The sequence below is a fragment of the Microplitis demolitor genome, chromosome 9 (assembly GCF_026212275.2).
Source record: "Microplitis demolitor isolate Queensland-Clemson2020A chromosome 9, iyMicDemo2.1a, whole genome shotgun sequence".
Classification (NCBI taxonomy): domain Eukaryota; kingdom Metazoa; phylum Arthropoda; class Insecta; order Hymenoptera; family Braconidae; genus Microplitis; species Microplitis demolitor.
The window spans coordinates 19,035,450-19,056,518 of NC_068553.1; the positions used below are offsets into that span (position 1 = coordinate 19,035,450).

Consider the following 21,069-nt stretch of genomic DNA (forward strand, 5'->3'; position numbering starts at 1 on the left):
GCGAAAATATTCCCCCAGTTTTTTGCGCATGCGCAGTTTATAAATGTTCGGTAGTGGGAGCGGTTTCCGAAGTTCATTCTCTCTGTAGGACAAGTTTAGGTGTAATCAGCGATAAATAACCTCGACACTAATCTATATTTCATTGAAGTATGCTTGTTTGCATGGTATGTTATCTCAATATCATACCAGAGGAATGAGATGTACCCGAAGACAAGATTTATCGATAATTATGCTGCATAAATAATGGGCATTTGTTATCAAATTCTGTCCGACCATACTGACCTCTCAATATTTAAATAAATAAATAATAAATTCCCACGTGGCCCATTTTCCCATAGATAAAATTAATGGCAGTGTTGTGCTTATTTAAACCGCACTCACCTGAGTTATAAATTAAAATAAAATTTTAAATATTAATTGACATCATTCCGAAAAAAATTCTTAGCTTTGGCAATTAATTTTTTAATTTTTTATAAATTAATTAGCATCAGTTAGATAAAGTAATTTATTTTAGTATTAGAAAGTCTGCGCTAAATCAATATATTAAATTATATTGCACGAGTAGATATAAAATAATATATTTAATATATACATGATTTAAAAAAATTAAATTTAACAAAATAAAATTATTTTGTCGCATTTATTTTATTTACAGATTTTAGTCAGTCATTTAAAACATTATAGGTTTTTTTTTTTTATATATTGCGATACGTCAATACTTATATTATTATGTACGAGCACCAATGAAATATAAACATAGTAATGAGAACAATGAAAATGTCATTAGATTGTTTAGTATTAACTTTGGTGTTAAATTTAGTTTGTACAAAGTACAAGTTTTTGGACGTAAGCGTAAAATAAAGCCATAGGTTAGGATATTACGTCATTTTCGTTACAAAGGTATACTCTATACATATATATTTATATATATGGGATATGGGGTAGGGTAGGAAGCCACAACTTTGTGCAACAGTTTGTACTGCACATACTATAGCTACGTCACGTGTCTTACAGACTCTCGTTGTTCATAGTGCTTAATAAATAATAAATATATGTATATATATATAACATTAAATAATCATTATTATTTATTATTACTCATATACTTCTGTTATAAAAATATTGTATACTTATTAAACTTGATATTCTTTATGGTTCGTGATTGGTTATTATTTTTCCGGTGATTAAAATATTAATTAGTGTACTATTGCTTTTATATATTTATTTTAGGTTGGGTGGAAAAGTTGCCGCACTGGTTTTTAAAATTTATTTTAAAAAATATGAAAACAATACTTTTTTTTTAATGATGTGTTCGACTGTTTCGAGCAAGCCCGAAAAATTTCCGAACACTATATATTTATATGATTTTGAATTTTTAAATTAATAAGACAGAGGACGCTTCGAATAAAATAACGGAATTTATAAGCTATCTTTTCTACATATTTTGATAAAATATAGGAAAATTGTTGATTTGTATTATGAAAAATGAAAAACATTTTTTTAAAGCACAGCATCTTTTCCATTATAATTTTTTGAAATGTTTAAAGAATAATAATGAATTAAAAAATAACAGTAGAACGTGTTAATGCAAATGATACAGTGGGAGGATCGGATCTGTAAAGCACGCGAGAGCTATTGCCTCCACCCTACACCCAATCCTACATGTAGTGTCGCACACCCATTCGCCTGCCGACAGCTCTGCGTCTTCGGCAAAGTAATTTCTTAAAAGCACTTCGAAACTCTGGTGAAAATACTGTGTAGATTGCTGGATTTAACGTTGAATTGAAGTACCTGTAAAGTTATTGTTACCTTTATAAACTTATTTCATTTTTATTTTGTTTTAAGATGAGTTTACTGTTATTTTTGTCCAGGATTTTCTCTCAAATAAAAAGACTAAACGGAAAATAAAGATGGCGGCTTAATGAAATACTTTATAATCTAGCAATCTACGTTATTATTTTTTAGAAAATTTTATTTGTTCAAGAGAATAAATGCGGACAAAGTTCTCATTCAGTGCGCAATGCAATGAAGATTGTACTGAGTGCAGAAGATAAAAAATCATCTCCTAAGAAACTAAAATAAATATATTATGAAAAACACGTTTTATTTATTAAAGTTTATATCTAGTACTCTGCTAAGCACTGGAACTATGCTACAGTTATGATTATTGTTACAAGTCACGTTTTAATGGGTTTTTCTTCTGTTTAATAAAAAATGTATTATACCACGTATAACATTACACAAGTTACTAAACTACTGATTGCAACTACCAAGTAATTTTTTTCTTATTATGTATATGAAATAATTAAATATTCAAAGTTTATACAATATCCCGCCTATTTAGTATTTTTTTCACAGTACAGGGATTGAAAAAAATTTAATATTAAATAACATGAATGCCGCGTATCAATATGGCGTCTTTTACACACTAATTCGTTAATTTGAATATTATTTATTAATAAAAATTAAAAAAAAAGACCTTCTGCAACTTCCGCATTCATCCACAGCGCGCTGGCATCGGTCTTACCCCCACCCCTACTCAGCAAATAACGTAGCAGCGTATGGCTACCGTAGGGTTAATTTAAATTCCGTTGCCTTGCTATTTATACTTGACTGTAACCCATCTAACCCCTGAATGAACTATAAATGACTAAACAGTTAATTATAAGTACGTACCCAAGCCATTGGAAGAATGCAATAAGGTAGACGTTGATATTGCACGTTTGACAGACAGGTAACAGTATTGCTATCACAAAAAATGGTAACCAACAAACAATAAAAGCCCCAGTAATAATAGATAGTGTTTTAGCAGCTTTGCGTTCTCGTTTAGATTCAGCAGCTTTTTTTTTTTTACGTATCACAACTGCTGGTTTTGCTGGCGACGCATCCATAGTTGATGGCTCTGGTTCCAAACCATTGTGATATGAAGTTTTTTCCGGTGATGTATTATTTGAGCTTACTGTTGTGAAAGCCGTTGTTGTTGTTTCTATAACCACACATACAAAGTATACGTAAATACATATATATATATATATTGTAACGGCATATCTTATCGTGCAGAATATATATTAAGTATCTAGATTTGAGCATGTGACAGCATATTACACAAGATTAGGTTGCCTGAAATTTGATTCCAGAATATACTTTTTCATTGCTTGTTTGTTATATAAAGAGATTCGGTTAAATTATCAATTGGTTGCGTTACGTAATGGTGATATTAGATAAGAATAATGTAAAGCTACAGAAAAAAAATTATTATCTATTTGTATATATATTTATATATGTTATTAAAATTAAGTATTTTAATGGATTTTATGTAGTTGTCGGGTGTCGATCGAGGCATCTTTGGTCGAGGATCAGTATCCTACATTGCGTGGATCATGAATCATGAATAATAGATATGAATGTACCACATGAAGTATGTCGATGGTATATAAATGAAGAAATATTGCAATATGTATAGTATTAGTGGTATGTTTGCTGACATTCGAATGTCGAATGTCATCGCTTCGCCACGTACGCTTCTGCTACACTCGGGCCGATACATATTCTCCTGGTTATTTCGTATATTTATACTATTTTTATGGAATATGCCATGCGCCAATTGATCGAAAATTTATATAAATATAAATGTTTTAACAATATTTATACAAAAAAAAAAAAAAAAAAAAAAAAATAGATTGATGAAAAATATTTGCTATACTTTAAAACAGGAAATTGAAAATCTATAAAGACAAAGCAAAGTAAATTTAAAATTATTCTACAGTGAGGTCGCAAAAAATGTAGTTTTTTTAAATTTATTGGAGAGTTTTCTCTATGTGTAGTAATTTTTTTTTCCGTAAAAATCTTTGGATTCATTCCAATTGTTCGTGTTAATAAGACATACTTTTATGAAAATAAATTTTTGAGACCCCGAAGAAAAGCGCAATTGAAATCTACTTGATAGATAACTTTGTCCAATAAATAAAGTACCCAGTGTCACTTACCGGAAATCGTTGGGAGTGGTCTTCCAATAACAGTTACAACCGCTGCCGCGATTCCACCAGATACTTGGGCTTGTGCCAAAGCATCCCCGACTGCGTGACCACTGTCCATTGACTTAGTTTTGCATTCCATAGTCTTCGTCGCACCTGGTATCCAAGAAAAAATAAAAAAATTTTTTTTTTTAATTTTTTTTACATTTTAAATTATATATTTATTTATTTTTTGACACATGTCATATATACATTGAATATTTGAGAGTACCTTGGGCATTGATCGGTTGCCCGACTCTTCTGCGAATGCGCTTTCGCGCTGTCTGGAGTATCCTCCAGTACAGAATGAGAATGACCAAAAGTGGAAGATAAAATGATGATACTGTTGCAAATATCTGCGAACATACATACATACATTAATGTTTTTCATCACCCCATTATACTTTTTTTAGGTGCCTTTATTTTTTTTATAATTACTCGGGTCACTTTTGCATAAAGAAATTTAATGACAATTATCGTTAATTAGTCGCGCAACCGATTTGCAGATTATTTTTCCTACTATACTAATTAGTATGGTACAATAAATGTATACATATATATTCTTTTACCGGTGATTGTGGAGTTTAATTGCCATAAATAAAATATTGTAGTAAATTTATGAGTTGACTGTTGTATTGAATGGGAAATAAAAGTTTTAAAACAACGGATTATTCTACTCAATGACGATAAATTTGAAATGTATATGAATAAATAATAGACTGATGAAATAAATATATTTTTAATTGATAAATTTAGATCATATATATATATATTTTAAAATCGTTTTATTGAATACTCTAGAGTATCGTTAAATTGAAAATTAAAACTAAAGTATTTGCATACAAAAGATAAATCGTTAAAATGAATAAAAAATTTTAATTTAAAGCGTGTTAAACTTTTTTTATAAATAAAACTCAAAAAAAAAATTATGACCGTGCGATTTTTTTTAAGCTTCGAATTAAAAAGTATTGAGAAAGTTTACGATGCTAATTTATTTTTTTCGGTTTATTCAAATTGTAATAGAGTAGAATAATGGAGAATTTTATTTAGATTTTTTTAAGCCAGACCCAACAACCAATCAGGTTTTACGTGCAATTTTTATCTAAATTAATGAATCATTACATAAGTAAGACTAGATTTGAATAACCCGAGGGATTAAATATTTAAATGGCTAAAAAAGTATGAGTAAACTTTTGAACGATTTTGATTGACAGGTCGTTTCACCGTACGCGTGTCGGTGTCGCCGGCTTAATAAACTCGAATAACGTCAGTTTATTTTTCAAGCCACTCAATTATAAACGAGTCTAAAGTAATAAAGTCATACTTTTAAAAATAATTACAGAAATTTCTTTATTCAAATCGACGGAAAATTATGGCGGGAGTTTTTGAAATTTAAAAAAATAATATAATTTTTATGAGCTGATTTAACTTGGGTGAGAAATAGGGATGAGGAATCAGATCGATCAGATGTTTTTTTATGTTTATCGGGAATATAAGAGTATAGGGTAGTTAGCATACCTGATAACCGATATCTTGACTGACAAGACACGTTTTATCCACCTCAATTCTCGTATTCCAGTGAGGATCTTTCCAGCCAAGAAGCGGAGCTATGCAAACTAGAAATGCAACGAACCAAACCACGGCAATCATTATTCCAATTCGTTTTGCCGTTCTGTGATGTATGTAGTCGACATTTGTTACCGACCAGTATCTGTAATAAAATCATGTTGTATTTGTATTAACGAATCTAGTCTACCTCAAGACGGGTTTAACATATTAGAGCGGTACAGTTCTAGTACGCAGATTTTCATGTTATTATAGTAAATTATATTTGTTGAGGTTTATAATTAATTGTCGGGTTTTGGAATTGATGAGGAATTTAGCAGGATGAAGATGGAATCGTTAGGTCTGTTTGCGATAAGATAATAGATGCATTGTTATGGAGATTAAGTGAATTTAAGTTTGTGTATAAACGTTTTCATTGCCAAGTATTGACTTTATTTATCATTTTACAGATTTTTGAGTGTTTTTGTTCGGAGAGAACTTGGTGAGTAATTTTGGTATAGAAAATAGGCTCGATAATGATCTCGAGTGGTACTTTTGGATAAATTTTCAACCTGAATTCTTTGCAGAGTTCTTTATAACATTTCATATACTTTTTAGTCAGTGCATTGATAAATAGTGACAATACACACTATTATTCATTTTCTGGGAGAAATGCCACAGTTACGACCCGAAATAATGATTTAATATAAAATTGACGTAAAATAAATCTTTGTCGATTGAATTTCAGTCAAGACGAGTATATTAAATATTCCATATTTGATGAAATAACGCCGTGGAGTTGCCAGAGAGGAATATTATATACAATCTACAAAACATATACTGTACATATGTATGTCTTGATGTACTTTCAATTGGAATCGTTTGATTCATTGACTTAGTTTGCGCTCTAGTTTCGTTGGCTTTTGAGTATCAGCGGAAACGTCTTTCGGACGAGAAACTTGATTTGAATACTGAGTGATCCTTGCTTTTGAGCTGATGAAAGGGATCTCCAAGAGACGCGGGAATAAAGTTTACCGCTTTCCTTTTTTATATATTTTTTTTGCCTACTCTTCTTTTTTTGTTCTAGAGAAGGGTTGTAAGTGAGCAGGATATAAAAAGAATGTGATGTGAAAGTTCAACTCGTGGAATCGACAGTTTGATTGCATTTACTTGTACCCAGTCTTGTTGCCTCGACTCTCCTCTGTACTGAGATAGAAAGACCGTCATGTTCTTTTAAATTATTCTCTTTTTTCGTCTCATCCTCGCTGCTCATGACAACTAATTGCTTTTTTTTTTTATTCTATTTATTTATTCCTAATTTGCTGCTCGTTATTTCCTACCGAACGCCATGATGTTGTTGCTATTATTATTATTTTAAATGGCGTTATAATATAAGGTATTAATCAAATCGTGGCCTTTGCTTTTATAAATTTTATTTTACACTTCAGTTAAACCTGTACATAAGATTTATGATGAGATTTATGTGCCGGCTACTCCAAGTGCCGCAGTAATTTATCAAGATTTTTATTTTACTGAGATCATAATTTTAATTAATATAAAATTACCGAATTATTTGTTTTTAACTACTTATTAAATTATAACGAGTAAAAATAAATGTTTTTTTTTTTATTGAAAATTTTAAAAATGAAAAAAAAAAGCTTATGTTCTTTCCATCTCCATTTTATTGAATGATAGACTAAAAATATTACTCGCATTAAAAGTTATAATTTACTTAAAACATTTAGTAAACTTTTTAACTTTATTTTTTGCGAAAATTTTTAACTTTTACGGCTAAGTGATTTGAGCTTTTCCTTGTGAATGAACTGAAATAAAATTTTTAATTGACAACAATCTGGTACTTTTTATCTGAAGTTTATAGACAGTCGTAAAAATTAGGATTTTGGACAAAAAAAAAAAAAATTAAGGGATCCTGTAGCAAAATTGTCAGTAACTAAAATATATTAGTAAATTAATAGAATGATAATAGTAATGCTTTATTAAAAAATGAAATTTTTAGACTGGAACTAACGTCGAACTACAAATCATAAAATATGAATAATGCAACAGTAATTCAAAACCGAAGCAACAACATTGTCATGCACACTGAGTATCCAACATAAAGCACATCCTAGATCGTTCAAGAACGATCACCGTGATTCAAAGTAACAATGGATGTGCTGTACCAAGCGCTTTATCTTCGATCAATCTTCGACGTGCTATAACTTTGCACCAACTTGCTCGTAAAATTTATTACGATACACACACACACACACTCACAGCGCACTTTGTCTGTTCGTATATTGATTTACCAAGCTATCGTCTAAATTAATCATCTTGGATCTCCAATATATTTTTTTTTCATTGTTCTATCGGTTAAATTACTTATTAAAGCGTCGATTATTTATAAATTTATAATGACACATTAATTGTTGCATAATTCGTGTTGGAATGAATTACGGATGGAGAAATTAACGTGAGGAAAATTTACACCCTTGACAGATCTTCGGCAAGTGAAGTATCAATATTTGAGCAAGAAGAGCATTAGCCCTTTATGTGCTGGGTTTATTGAATTATTTGTTGGTAGATGTTGGTCTGTGTTTATGGGGACAGAAAGGGCTTTTGGTCCTTGCAAACCCGTCAACGTTGCTTTCAATGGTATTTGTGTAAATATATACATATATTGCATGCACAGCAGAGTAAAACACATTAACGGAACAGACATCGTTCATGTCGTACAGATAATTCTAGCCGCGTGTTTGCAAAGCGCCCGTGGTGGATTATACATCATTGGCCAAAGGGACATACGAAGCGAGAGAAAAAGGGGAAGATTAAGCTAGCAAGAGAGAGAAGTTTAATATGTAGTCTTGTATAGAGGAAGTGAATGTATTCCGTTAAAATTGCTAAAGCAAATGGAATAAGTTAATAAAGGTGACCTACTTCTTGATAATCCTCATTATTAATCACTATTTTTTTTAACACGACTTTTTTAAGATTTCAGTTTATCTTGCTTATTGGTATCTATTGACAATTATTGATATTTATTTTTTTTATCAAAGTCTAGATTTTATTCATTTTGAACTTCCCGCTATGAAAATTTAAAATATGTGCTAACGTTCTTCCAGAAGACTTGTCATACCCCCAAGATCAAGCATCCGGACGCCTTAATTTTGATCAGAATCGCCTCTCAGGAATTCTATAGAATTTGAATGCTTAGGTGTCTTCATTTCCCGCTGGATTGTATATATTTTAGCTGCGGACTATTCATTTAATTGCGGACACCGAGTATGTGTTGAAAAAAAGTAATAATTTCGGTTTGAAAGCTGGTATATGCTAAAAAAATTTCTTTAAATAAAGAAGAATAAAAAAATGAATCTCGCTTTCAAGTGTGCAATTTAAAAAAATTTTGTTATAAAACATATTTAAATCTAATCAGATTAAATTGGGATTACAAATAATAGCAGAGTAATCGACAATGAATTGTAATGAACAAGAATTTTTAATCAGACATATATAGGCAATAGATTAACCAATAGAAATACATTGTTGAACGAATGTAAATTTTACTATAGTTAATTCGATGGCCTATTGAATGGCTTCATACCATTTACTGAATTCCTTTTGTGTAAAAAAAAAATTTTCAGCGCGGTACTAAAATAAATTAATTTGACCATTAAATATTTTTCTATTGAGGAATTAGACAAAAGTGCGAAAGTATGTACATGTCAGAAAATATTAATTATAGGAGAAGTAACGGAAACTAGTTTAGATTTTTTTGAAAATTTATTTTTGTTTTACGAGATCGCAGATAACTATTTTGAATTAACATAAAATGATAAATAAATAAAAGTGGAAAAAAATTGGTTGAGTTGACATAGACCAAGAATGGAGAAACAACAAATGGCTTTTACGATTCTCGCAGCCTTAAGTGTTTCATCGAGTTCTTTTGTTCTCACTTTGCGAGTTATTTTTCTCTCGAGAAACGTTTTTCGGTTGAAATTCTTTATGATTTATTGCCGCGGGATAACAACTTGTACTAAATATTACTAATGTTATCGTTTAAATATTTAACACATATATTTTGAATCTTTTCGTTAATGTGAACGTTAAAAAGTCTTTTCTATTTTTGTCCCGCTTATCAATCCTGTAAATTTATTTAATTGCCTGACTATCGCATGCCTTAAGTGCGAAACGTTTCTACTTTCGCTTTGAAATTTTTCACTGATTCACTCGGATTAAATCTCATGTCTAGTTGATATAAAACTTAAGTTTGGTGTTATAAGCAGACTTTTTAAAGAGGCCAGTCTAATAAACAAGTCTCACACTATTTAAGTTCATTTGAATTTAATTTACAGCAAAATAAAACTGTTTTTATTTTTATTTTCCCTGACTTCGGTTGCTTTGTTCGAAACGTGTCGACACCACAGTAGGGAACGAGAATGATCCGATTTTCGAGATATTGGCTTTAAGTCTTCATAAAATACAAACCCATAAATTTGAAAAAAATTTTACTACTGAAAATAAAAAATTTTTGAATAATCTAGTCGTTCTTTCATGAATTAATAAAATGCTAGAAGCTGTTTTTGATTAAAGCAAAAAAGTTATGTCGAAGCAACAAGTTTATGCTTCAGAATATGATCCCAGATATGAAATGACTTCAGCGAAGTTATGGGTCAGAAAATTGAAGTTCACTGTGAGATGAATTCGGAATATGAAACTTTTCGCAGTAAAATAGACTAGCAAACTTTCATCAATTTTATTTTTCGTTTGACAAAATGGACACGAATTGAAATAGATAAATTAAACAAGTTAAAATAGGGAATTTTTTTCTGTAAACAATCCATACTCAGGGCTCGGTGTTTTCTCTAGGGCTTCTTTAGGATACTCAGAGAATCAAATCAGAGTTTCCGTATAGCAGTTCAAATAATAAATCATGATCGATTATGATTATATTTGTAAGTTAGAAAATGTAAGAGGATCAATTTAATTAAGGATCGAGTATTTTTTGAAATCATAAGCAAGTAAAAATAATTAAGCTGATGTTGAAAATAGTAAAAATTGTGTGTGAATAATAAAAAGTGTGATGAATTTTCCCGAACGACTTTGATAAATTAGTTTGGTGTGTGCAGAGCAGAACAGTCAGTGAAAGAGAAAAAAGTGAGAGAGTGGAGTAAATTGCATTTTACTTGCAAGCGTATATTTCAGAATTACACGCATTAGCTGGGCTTGACATGTACCTATACATGTTTGCAAGTACAAGCAACCAGAGCTTACGCTTCTATATCTCTCTCCTCTACTAAACTACTGGATCTATTCACTATAATTCCTGTACATTCATCTTTTTATTTACACCGACACAAGGCCAGTGGAGTCCAAGGATTACACGGGAATTATGCACACGTCGTAAATTTGTCGATTTCAAAACAAATTTGTCTCAACATCTTTAACGACATAGAGTTATTTTGATTTATATGCTCAATTTGGATATGGAAAATATATGTAATCAAAATTATTTTTATTTTTACGCGGTTTATAAAAATGAACTATTGTCAGAAAAAAAAATTACTGCAATTAAAAAATATAAAATACAAAAAATTTCTAGTACAGAGTAATTTTAAAATTTATACAATCACTTAGTACTTATAAATCTTATTTGAATTAAACAAAAGTACTGCAACCAACAGAAACCTACAAATCAATTACAAAAACTAACAACTTCCTTAAGCCACTATTTTACGTATGTAAGCTATCTGCAGTACGACAGTACTACTAAATTAAATTCTCTCATTTGACTTTAAGCCAAACTTCGATCGTCGAAAAATTCAAATAAACTTGTCTTCTGTGTTGGTTACTTTGATTTAAACTTTTTAAAGTTATTTATCGTGTAATTCATCAATTGTTACTCGAACCGTTAAGAAAATTCTATCATTTTTTTTTCAGTATCTAAAATTTGTATAAAATAAATTTTTATCATTTCACAACTGTGATAAATTATTTAAAATTATTAAAGTCATGATTAATAAATGGTTGATTAATATTTCTACTTAAAAAAATATAGCGTAATGTTATTTTTGGTTGTATATATAGTTAGTTGAAACAAGACTAGTATAATAACAGTATTTTTCATTTTATTGCTCATCAGGGAATCGTTTTCTGGGGCGATCCTTTCCGAGGATCCTTTTTACTCTACACTATCTCTTTTACTCATTACTTCTCTGCACTTTTATGGTGTACAGCTACAGCAATATGTAAAAAAATAACTAAAAAAAAGTTTTTAAAGGTCCTTACAACTTGAAAGTATGATTGAAGCGATCAAACTTGCGATAACTTGAGTGTAAACCGATAAATGACTTGAATAAGTCCACTTTTTTTAACGACCAAAGTTATTTCACTCAAATAAATTTCACTATTATTATTATTATTATTCATAAATTAGTCGTTTATATTATTGGTATAGATGTAGGGTAAAGTAGTTTAAAAATAGATCGCCTGAAAAAATGACTTTTTTGTTGATAAATAATTATTTCGTAGAATAATAACCCAGCTATCATTTGAGAGAATATAAAAACAAAAAAATCTTAATGATGATAAAATAGAATCCGGGGTCAAAATACGCAGAAAAAGTTGATTTTGAATGAAATCGTGCGGAAACTGTAGAATTTTATTGAAAAAGGTTCAAATTTTGTCGAAATTGCGATAAAGTTGAAAAATTTTATTAGAAATGGCTGAAAGTTGACTGAAATCATAGAAATTTATTGAAAATGTCTGAAAAATGCCGAAATTTTATTACTCGTAATAAAGAGGCTGACTTTTAAATTTCGGTTATTAGATGAAATATGAATAACTGCAATATGATAATATACATTTATTTTATATAAACTGCAAGAGTTTAATGTCTAACTTTATGACTCTATAATGTGTATTTAGATAACGGAGTTTAATTTATGCGCGATAGAGATTTGAATATTACAAATCTACTTATATTTTAATGTTGTAATAAATATACATTAAAGTACGAAATAGTGTTAAATAAAAATTTATTGCTCGGAAAATATATGTATTCTAGTTTCAGAATATCTGCATCAAGATTTTAGAACTAAATAAATTAAAGCTCATGGTACTCTTGAGAATTTTAATTTTAAAACTCGTGGATTTGAAATATATATCAGAAACAGTATATATTTGGTAACAACCTTTTATTTCTCAAATAAAAATACCCTCACGCAATAAAATAAATTGAAAATTTTTGAATTTCGAAAATTGCCGGCATAATTTTTATCGCAATTAAAAAATGAAAAATTTCCGAGTAAAAAAAATGATATTTTATTTAAATTAAATAATAAAGATTTTATTGTATTGATATAATGATATACTTGTTAATTATAAGATGTGCTAAGTGTATATTATCGTGTAGTATATATTTATCGGTGATAGCGAGGGAGTAAATGAATGTAAATTATATACTAGAGAGTAATAGTTAATCTTTCACTAGTGGTTATTTAGTAAATCGTAATCCCCTTTTTTTAGCCGGGATATATAGTTAACAGTTGATATAATACAATTCCTCTATATTGTATAACACACGCGATATTTACAGTCGGCGTGAAAATTTAGGGCTGTATAAGTTGAGTGAGATATGAGCAAGCAATCTTTGTTATTTCTGACTTTATCTATCTTTATAACAACTACGATTTATATACATCTAGGGAGGGGCGAAATGGGGCATCTCCAAAATTTTATCAAAAAAGTTCATTTTTTTAAAACATTATTTTGAATTTTTTTTCTGTTAAACTTTTTAAAAAATTGAAATGTCAGTCGAAAAATTCCAATAAATTTTTGTTCTATAAAATAAAAAATGGGGACCGAAATTCCAAGAAATATTTCCTATACGTCACGATAGTATATAAGCAATGATAATAATCGTTTATTAGATTACACGGTAATTATATTTAGTTCATCCATATTTTATCAACTTTAGACTCACGATTGTTAAATAATTAATTCTGTAATTTAACACATCTGGAAATACTGTTCGACAATACCGTTGAATTAACTTCGGCGATATACAAGAATAGAATATAATTGTGAATGGTGTATTTACATATACATCTATATATATATATATATATGTATAGATTTATGTGAATAATTTATCTCTTTATTTTAGTGATTGGTGTTTCTGTACTCAGTTCCATTAGTCTATGGATTTCTCGACACACATGATAACTTTTCGAAATAATGTCGTCACTTTGCCATCAGCAGTAATGTCACCTTAAAATTTATGGAATAGCTATTTACCTAAGTGCCTATTATTATTTCAAACATAATCGTTTGGCTTCATGGCTTCGATTATTCGGATATTCAATTTTTTTCCGGAACAAAATTAATTGGCGAATATTTATGTATGTGTTGATAGTAAAACATTTGTATTGATGTAAAATAATGAATTAAATTAATAATTCAGGATGTTTACTAGACGGTAGGATTTCGAGGATAATGGGAAAGTTTACAAATATATTCATGTTAATGTGCGGATACTAATTAATCATCGTTGGCAGTAATGATAAAATTTATACGGTAATATATATATGTATATGTGAAATATGTTAAATCAGCGGGAATTATTTGCTTACAAACTACACTGACGGTTAAATTAAAAATGATTTTAATAAAAAAGATTAATGGGAATGATATTGAATGGTATTGATATTGAAAGCTAGCCAAGCTGACAATTTAATAATTACATTTCATTTTAATATGAAAAAAGTTAAATCAAGACTGATATTTCAGTAGACGTATGACAGATTAAATTTGATGCAAGTTTGATTAAAGTGTTTGTGGAAAAAAATTAAAAAAGAAGTTGAAATACATACCTGTCTAAAGCAATTGCTACGAGATGGAGAATTGATGCTGTGCAACATAAAACATCAGTACTTGTCCATATGTCACATATATCGGGACCGAGTGTCCATTCGTGGGATACCTCGTACACGGCTCCTGTCAACAATGACACACTAAAAAATTTGAAATGTTTGTTTCTAAAGTTTACTATTTTTATTTTTACAACTTCTCATTTGTTTTTTAAATTTTTATTATTATTAGAAATTTAATTTTTCAAATAAAAATATTTGGCCGAAATTACGCCAAAGCCCTAGAATTTACAAGAAGAGGCCGAAAATTCCCCGAAATTTTTGGAAAAATTTCAACTCAATATAGAACAGAAAATTTTCAAGTTTTCGGCCGTCATCAGCTAAATTTTGACCTCATGTTAACTACCTGGATCTTTTGTCGCCCGAAAATAAAATTTTACTACTTTTCTGGCTTTAAATTTTTTTTCCGAGTCTTGCGAAAGAAAAAAAATTTTTTAAATCTTATAGACCTAAAGTAAAATTGAAATATTTGATATATTAAGTAGGGAATTGATAAAAAAAATACTTACCCAAAGGCATTACTAGACAAGCAACTAATAAATCAGCGACCGCTAATGACAGTATCAAATAATTCGCCACACTTTGAAGATGCCGCTCCAATAGAATAGCCGCAATCACGAAAACGTTTCCTTAAAAAAAAGAAAAAGAAGAAAATTATTTTTAGCAGATTGAGTAGAACCTGCCACATGAAATTGACAAGGGTATGTTTATATATATATTTGTATTCATCAAGGATCTATAAAACCTCAGACTCAACAGACTCTAAAAGGCAAGAGGAGAGATCGCTGGAGGTATTGATGCGACCTTATATGTGTCATGTATTTATTATCTCTCAAGTGAGAAATGTCGTATAGATATAAAGAGGATGAAATATCTGAAGCATCTGGAGCATATCTTGTCTATTTTATTAAAGATTTGTCAGCAGACTTATGTACACTCAAATAAATAAGAGAAGACGATAAAGTGAGCAAGACAAAGGATGCTACGTGATCCGAAAAGGAATTATGAAATCTTTGCTACTTCCTTTGGTTCATTCGTCTTAATAATGCTCTTATTCAAAGTTATTACCTTTTTACGAGTGTCCTTAAATAAAAGCTATATTTTGTCTCGTTACATTATAATGGATTACTATTTATAATTTTTTTAATGGATAAAATAAGAAAATATCGCGTGACTATTGCTCTACCATCATTACAGGACCTGAACTTTAAATTATTATTTATTACGTGTTATTTTTATAAATTTTTTTTTAACCACGGAAGTAAATACCGTCCGTTATTTGAACTTTTTTTTTCTATTTACGGTGACGAGACCGATAGCGAGATACTAAAATTTTTGAAAATTAATATCACTGTTTTATAATTAAATTATTTATTGAAACTTGAAAATTCCCTTAGATGTCTCGCTATTGGTTGCTTTATTTAAATTAAAATTTTTAAAATTATAAAATTATTTATAAACCGGTTGCATATTTTATTCCCGAGGGTATTATTTTGTATGAAAGAATTAAACCTGCTTAATATAAGAGACAGTAAAAAAAAATTTTGAGTAAATAAAAATAAATAAACAAAAATCATATGAATTTGTTTGATACACATGAGTGGACACGGGAATCGAGCTCGTAAATTCATTCACAAAGGATATGTATTTTTTAAAAAGCTCTTTTCTCATCATTTCATTTCATTTTTATACCTCCCATTTCCCTGTACTCTTTTTTGTTTATTTTTGCTTTTCATCTAAAACAATCGTTGATCAAAATTTAAACAGATTTAATTATCAAAGTATAGTGATAAATTAATTCGATAGTTCACTAAGTAGTCAAACTTTTAATTAAGCCGGCATATAATTTTAAAAACTAAATTAATTTATTTAAATAATTATATTTAATTTATTTTTTTTTTTAGATTTCAATTAAATTTCGTATGAAAGGGAAAAGAAAACTTAATTAAATAAATATAAAAATATCAGTAACTTTCAAAAAGATTAGAATTTAAAAAAAAAATTCTTTTTTTTTAAATCGATGCTAAAAAAATTCTTTTCATCTGCTATAAAAATAAAAAAAAACTTTTAATATTTCTCTGCACATCTGAAATGTCCTCTTTGAAGTTATCAGCTCGGAAAAAAAACGCGGGAATAATTTTAAAATTAAAAAATAAGATAATTTATAAAAAAATTTATTAAGCGATAAATAAAAAAAAAATTCTAAAAAATGTTTTTTGGTACTTAAAATATTTGTTTTAAGCCAAAGTAATCCGTATACTTTTTGTATAGAATTTAAAGGGCTCAAAAAAGTACATGTGAGTTTTTCGATACTTTTATTATTGAAGTCGTAATTTTTATTTTTATTTTTATTTTTTAATTTTTATTAGAACTGTTGGAGACTAAAAATTGTTAAACGAGCTTTCAAAGCCTCTAGAGCTTAAACTATCGATTTCGGGTATTAAGTCATTCCGACCTTTTTTGTAGACCGTTAAATTCTCAACAAAAAAGGTCTGAATAACTTTTTTTATTGAATAAATATTTAAAGCTCTAGCTTTGAGTCAATAGAATAAAATAGAATTCAATTGAATCGAGTATCGAATTTCAAAACTGAAACCAACTTTAAATTAAATATTATAATGTAAAAAATTTTTTCGGTTCATTTTATCAAACCGCAAACGTCGAATCGAGTGTATATATAAAAAAGGTATATCACCAAGCGTGATTCAATTACCGATTCCCAACTACGACGTTATTTGTTCTAGCTTGTTGCTCGTGATTTGTGAGCACCAGATCAGCTGTCAGATAATTCTCGCACAAAAATTTACTTTCCAATACTCAAACATATTACTTTTAAATTTATTTACTAGTATCATCAATCTCTATCTTTTATGTCTTCTCAAAAATTAAAATAAATCTTAAACTTTATTTTACTCAATACAATAATTCATTGTAACATTTAAAAATATATATATATATATATATATATATATATATATATATATATATATATATATATATATATATATATATATTTAATATTTAATCATGAAAATAAATATAAGATCTATCGGAAAAGTTTCCGTAAGTCTTCAAGCGTCAACCGGTTGCCGGATCGATCTGCGCCAGGAGTTAAAATAGCGGAAGCCAACGCCAGCTTGTGATCCTGGAGTTCTTTTACCCTCTCTTCGATGGTGTCATTAGTAATAAATTTATAAACAAAGACCTTTTTAGTCTGTCCCATCCGATAAATCCGATCCTGCGCCTGGCACTCTAGTTGCGGGTTCCAGTGAATGTCAACAAAAAATATGTGATTACCTCCAGTGAGATTCAATCCAACTCCACCGGCAGTCAATGACAGCAGCAGGATCCTCGTGTCACTGACGGGGTCATTGAAATCGTTAACGACCGACTGTCGGTCTTTGACATTAACTGCTCCGGTGAACATGGCGTACCTAGCATCGCGTAAACTGCGAAAATTTTCAGCGATCACATTCAAAAATCCTGTCCACTGCGACACTATTATCATTTTATCTTTCGTCTTGAGGATTTCCACCACTCGTTCCATGACCGCCCGGACTTTTGAACTCTTGCGGCTGCGTTGGAACACTGGGTTGCTCGCAACCAAATCTTCGCTGTTTCCCAGCCCAACATTTTCATCATTTTCACCATCGACGTTATTGATGTTCGTGATGTCAGATATTTTTTTAATGTCAATATCTTTGCTGTCATCTTTGTCAATGCCAATGGTGTTGATGTCTGTCTCTTCAAGCAGTCCATGAATTAACGATGGATGACAACATAACTGACGTAGTCTCAATATCAGTACAAGAATCCAAACCATTCTTGTGTGTTTCAAATCATGCGTATGTTCTGCTAAAAACTGCAAGTGATCAACAGTTATTGCTGATCCTGACCCTCTTCCTCTAGCCCTTCCTCTACCTCTGCCTCTACCACCTCTAGGTCTTCCACGAGCTCTGGTCCTGGTATTTGCAGTATTTCCTTTACGGCTACTGTCATCATAAGCTCTGTCATACTGTGAAGCAATAGAATCATAAGTAAAACTACCCAGTCCTTCAGCTTTGTTGGCTCTCATAAACAAAAACGCGGCAAACAATGACTTAGAGTAAGCCAGCACTTTATTGTAAACAGATCGCTCTTCAGAATCTAATTCAATAATTATTGTTTCGGATGTGCGATCGGGTAAACGTTCCATGTCTCCTTTGTTCTGCAAGTCTTCTTTTGTGCGACGCAACATAAAAGTTTTTATAAAGGTTGTGAGTCGCTGATTGCCGGAAGCGCTTTGACAGCCGACGGCGTTGCGGAACGTGTGGTAATCATCAAAAGGGGAGAGACGTAAAAATTTAATTATCGAGTAAAGGTCGTCGTGACGATTGTGAATTGGAGTGCCGGTCAATGCCCACCGATGCTCGGCCATGAGGTCGCAGACGGACTCACAGTAACTGCTTTTGGGGTTACGTATTATGTGAGCCTCGTCTAGGATTATGCGCTGCCATTTAATACGAGAGAGTACGCCAGGTTGAAAGGGTGATTTTTGTGTAAACTCACGTGCTACGAGATTGTAAGTTGTTATAATGACATCGTAACGTGATAAAAGACGACGATCGTTGGTACGCTGTGTTCCGTGATATATTTTAGTGAGTAAAACGTTTTCGTGACAGTGATGTTGGATTTCATTTTTCCACTGCTGTAGTAATGATGCGGGACAAATTACGAGGGTTTTACCTTTGACTTGAACCTTTGATCCAGTTGATACCCGAGGATCTGGGACGGAGGTTGAAGTTGTTGATGCGTTATCGTCTGAGTCCGAGTCGAGATGATCCTCGTTTGATTTAACGATCAGGGAAATCATTGTCAGGGTTTTCCCCAGACCCATATCGTCAGCTAAGATACCACTGGGTGGTTTTTTGGCTTCACGCCAGAGTAACCAGGCTAATGCATGCTCCTGGTGAGGTTTCAATGCCGTCTTTAAGCCATCGGGAGTTTTTTCACGCTGGTTTTCACTTGGACAAGACAGCAGAGTGCCATGGAGAACTTGGAGTTTGTTCATCGTGAATGGTCGAGACCCTGGGTGATGGCTTTGGTTATTTGCGGTCGCGCTCGAGAGAACTTGGTCGTACTCTTTGCGTAGACGAACTAATTCCGACTCGTTGAACTCGAGAATGTCCTTTTGACGCTCACCTTTGTCGGGAAGTTTCTCCAAGTTACAATTCTCGATCAATTGCTGAAAATTATTTTACATTTGAAAACACCGCGTTTGATTTTTATTGTAAAACTCAATTAAATAAATAACTTACTCTAGATCGTGCGACATCTTTTTCAACTTTTTCAATCTGTTTTAATAATTCTTCAGTTTTTTCAGTGATTGTGGGATCGAAAGTGTCTTCGAATGAATCGTATGAGATATTTATATTATTAATATCAAATCTTTGATTAAGTTCATCATCATCATCATCATCATTATCGTTGTCCTCAGAGCTTTGATGAAGATCATCTTCATCTTCATCTTCATTTTCATTATCATTAACATCATTGTTGTGAATGTCTAAATAAAAATAATTTCAAGTCTTTCAGATAAAAAAAATTGATTTTATATAAAAAAAAATTAAAGAATATTTTACCGGAATTAAAATCCATTTCATTTTTAAATTCTTCATCTAGAACTTCGTAATCTTTAAAATCATTATCTGAATCTGTAATAATTAATAGTTATTTTTTTTTTTTTAATAAAAAATAAAACTATTAAAATAATAAAAATAAATTTACCGTAAAGATTATTAGAATCAGTAGTATGAGTGAACGATGACGTACTCGGTTCAGGATTATCCTCAACCTCAACAGTCTCATTAGCATCAGCATCAAAATCAGATAATTCACTACAGCAAAAAATTCAACAATTTTCCAATAAAAAAAATTAAAAAACTGGCATTTGAATCTCACAATAAATATATAAATAAATAAAATAATAAATACTTACACATGATCACTGACATCGGAATCACTATCAATAATATAACTGTTATTTAACAATTTTGAATAATCACGTCCATATTCATTGTAATTTTTATCGCGTCGTTTTTTATTTTTATTTTCCTCCATACTTTCAAGATTATTTAATTTTCTCTTACTTCCGGTTAATAATATATCATCATTCATCATGATACTTAGTTTAATTATATTATAAATATAAATTTAAAATAAATATATTGTTTTTCTTATATGTAGATATATATATATATATATATATATATATATATATATATATATATATATATATATATATATGTTTATTTAAATACAATATATATTTGCTTTGACAACTTGTAAGCAAGACTGAGCTTGTCATATTTCGTTACCCGACTTAACACTGACTCTTTTGTCTCCCAACCTTGAAACCTTGATAATTTTTTTTTTAAATGCTTGCAATTGGTTGCTCAGATTTAAAATGAACCAATCAGCTCTACGAGCAGCGAGAAAATGACGAATAAAAAAAGTTGATGGATTTTTTTGTTTGTTCCCGCTATTGGTTAATTTATTTAAATAATTCCCGCGCTTTTTTTAAAATTATTTTTTTTAACTCAAGA

General features: G+C 30.2%; 1 protein-coding gene across 4 annotated transcripts; it reads right to left on the minus strand.

Annotated features, from left to right (window-relative positions):
- Positions 1–776: 776 nt before the first annotated feature.
- Positions 777–20,844, minus strand: LOC103580436 (transcription termination factor 2). Of its 4 annotated transcripts, none has more exons than XM_053741903.1 (13): positions 20,785–20,844; positions 20,463–20,612; positions 20,252–20,361; positions 20,107–20,178; positions 19,783–20,030; positions 17,783–19,709; positions 14,995–15,114; positions 14,429–14,552; positions 5,532–5,724; positions 4,246–4,369; positions 3,987–4,130; positions 2,677–2,986; positions 777–1,791 (listed from the first exon to the last, which is right to left on the minus strand). In XM_053741903.1, the coding sequence occupies exons 1-13, from the start codon at positions 20,829–20,831 to the stop codon at positions 1,659–1,661; spliced, it is 3,702 nt and encodes a 1,233-aa protein (XP_053597878.1). In that variant the 5' UTR covers positions 20,832–20,844; the 3' UTR covers positions 777–1,658. The 4 variants fall into 4 exon arrangements, with proteins under 4 accessions (XP_053597878.1, XP_008560397.2, XP_008560395.2 ...); XM_008562175.3 differs by having other exon boundaries at positions 14,429–14,549; positions 20,463–20,648; XM_008562173.3 differs by having other exon boundaries at positions 20,463–20,648.
- Positions 20,845–21,069: the final 225 nt, after the last annotated feature.

Coding starts and splice junctions, on each gene's coding strand:
- LOC103580436 (XM_008562173.3), bottom strand. CDS start 20,831: ATGACAAGCTCAGTCTTGCTTACAAGTTGTCAAAGCAAATATATATT. Junction 20,649..20,784: donor TGTCAAAGCAAATATATATT/GTATTTAAATAA, acceptor AATTAAACTAAG/TATCATGATGAATGATGATA. Junction 15,115..17,782: donor TGGATTGAATCTCACTGGAG/GTAATCACATAT, acceptor CTTTTTTTTAAG/GAAACGTTTTCGTGATTGCG.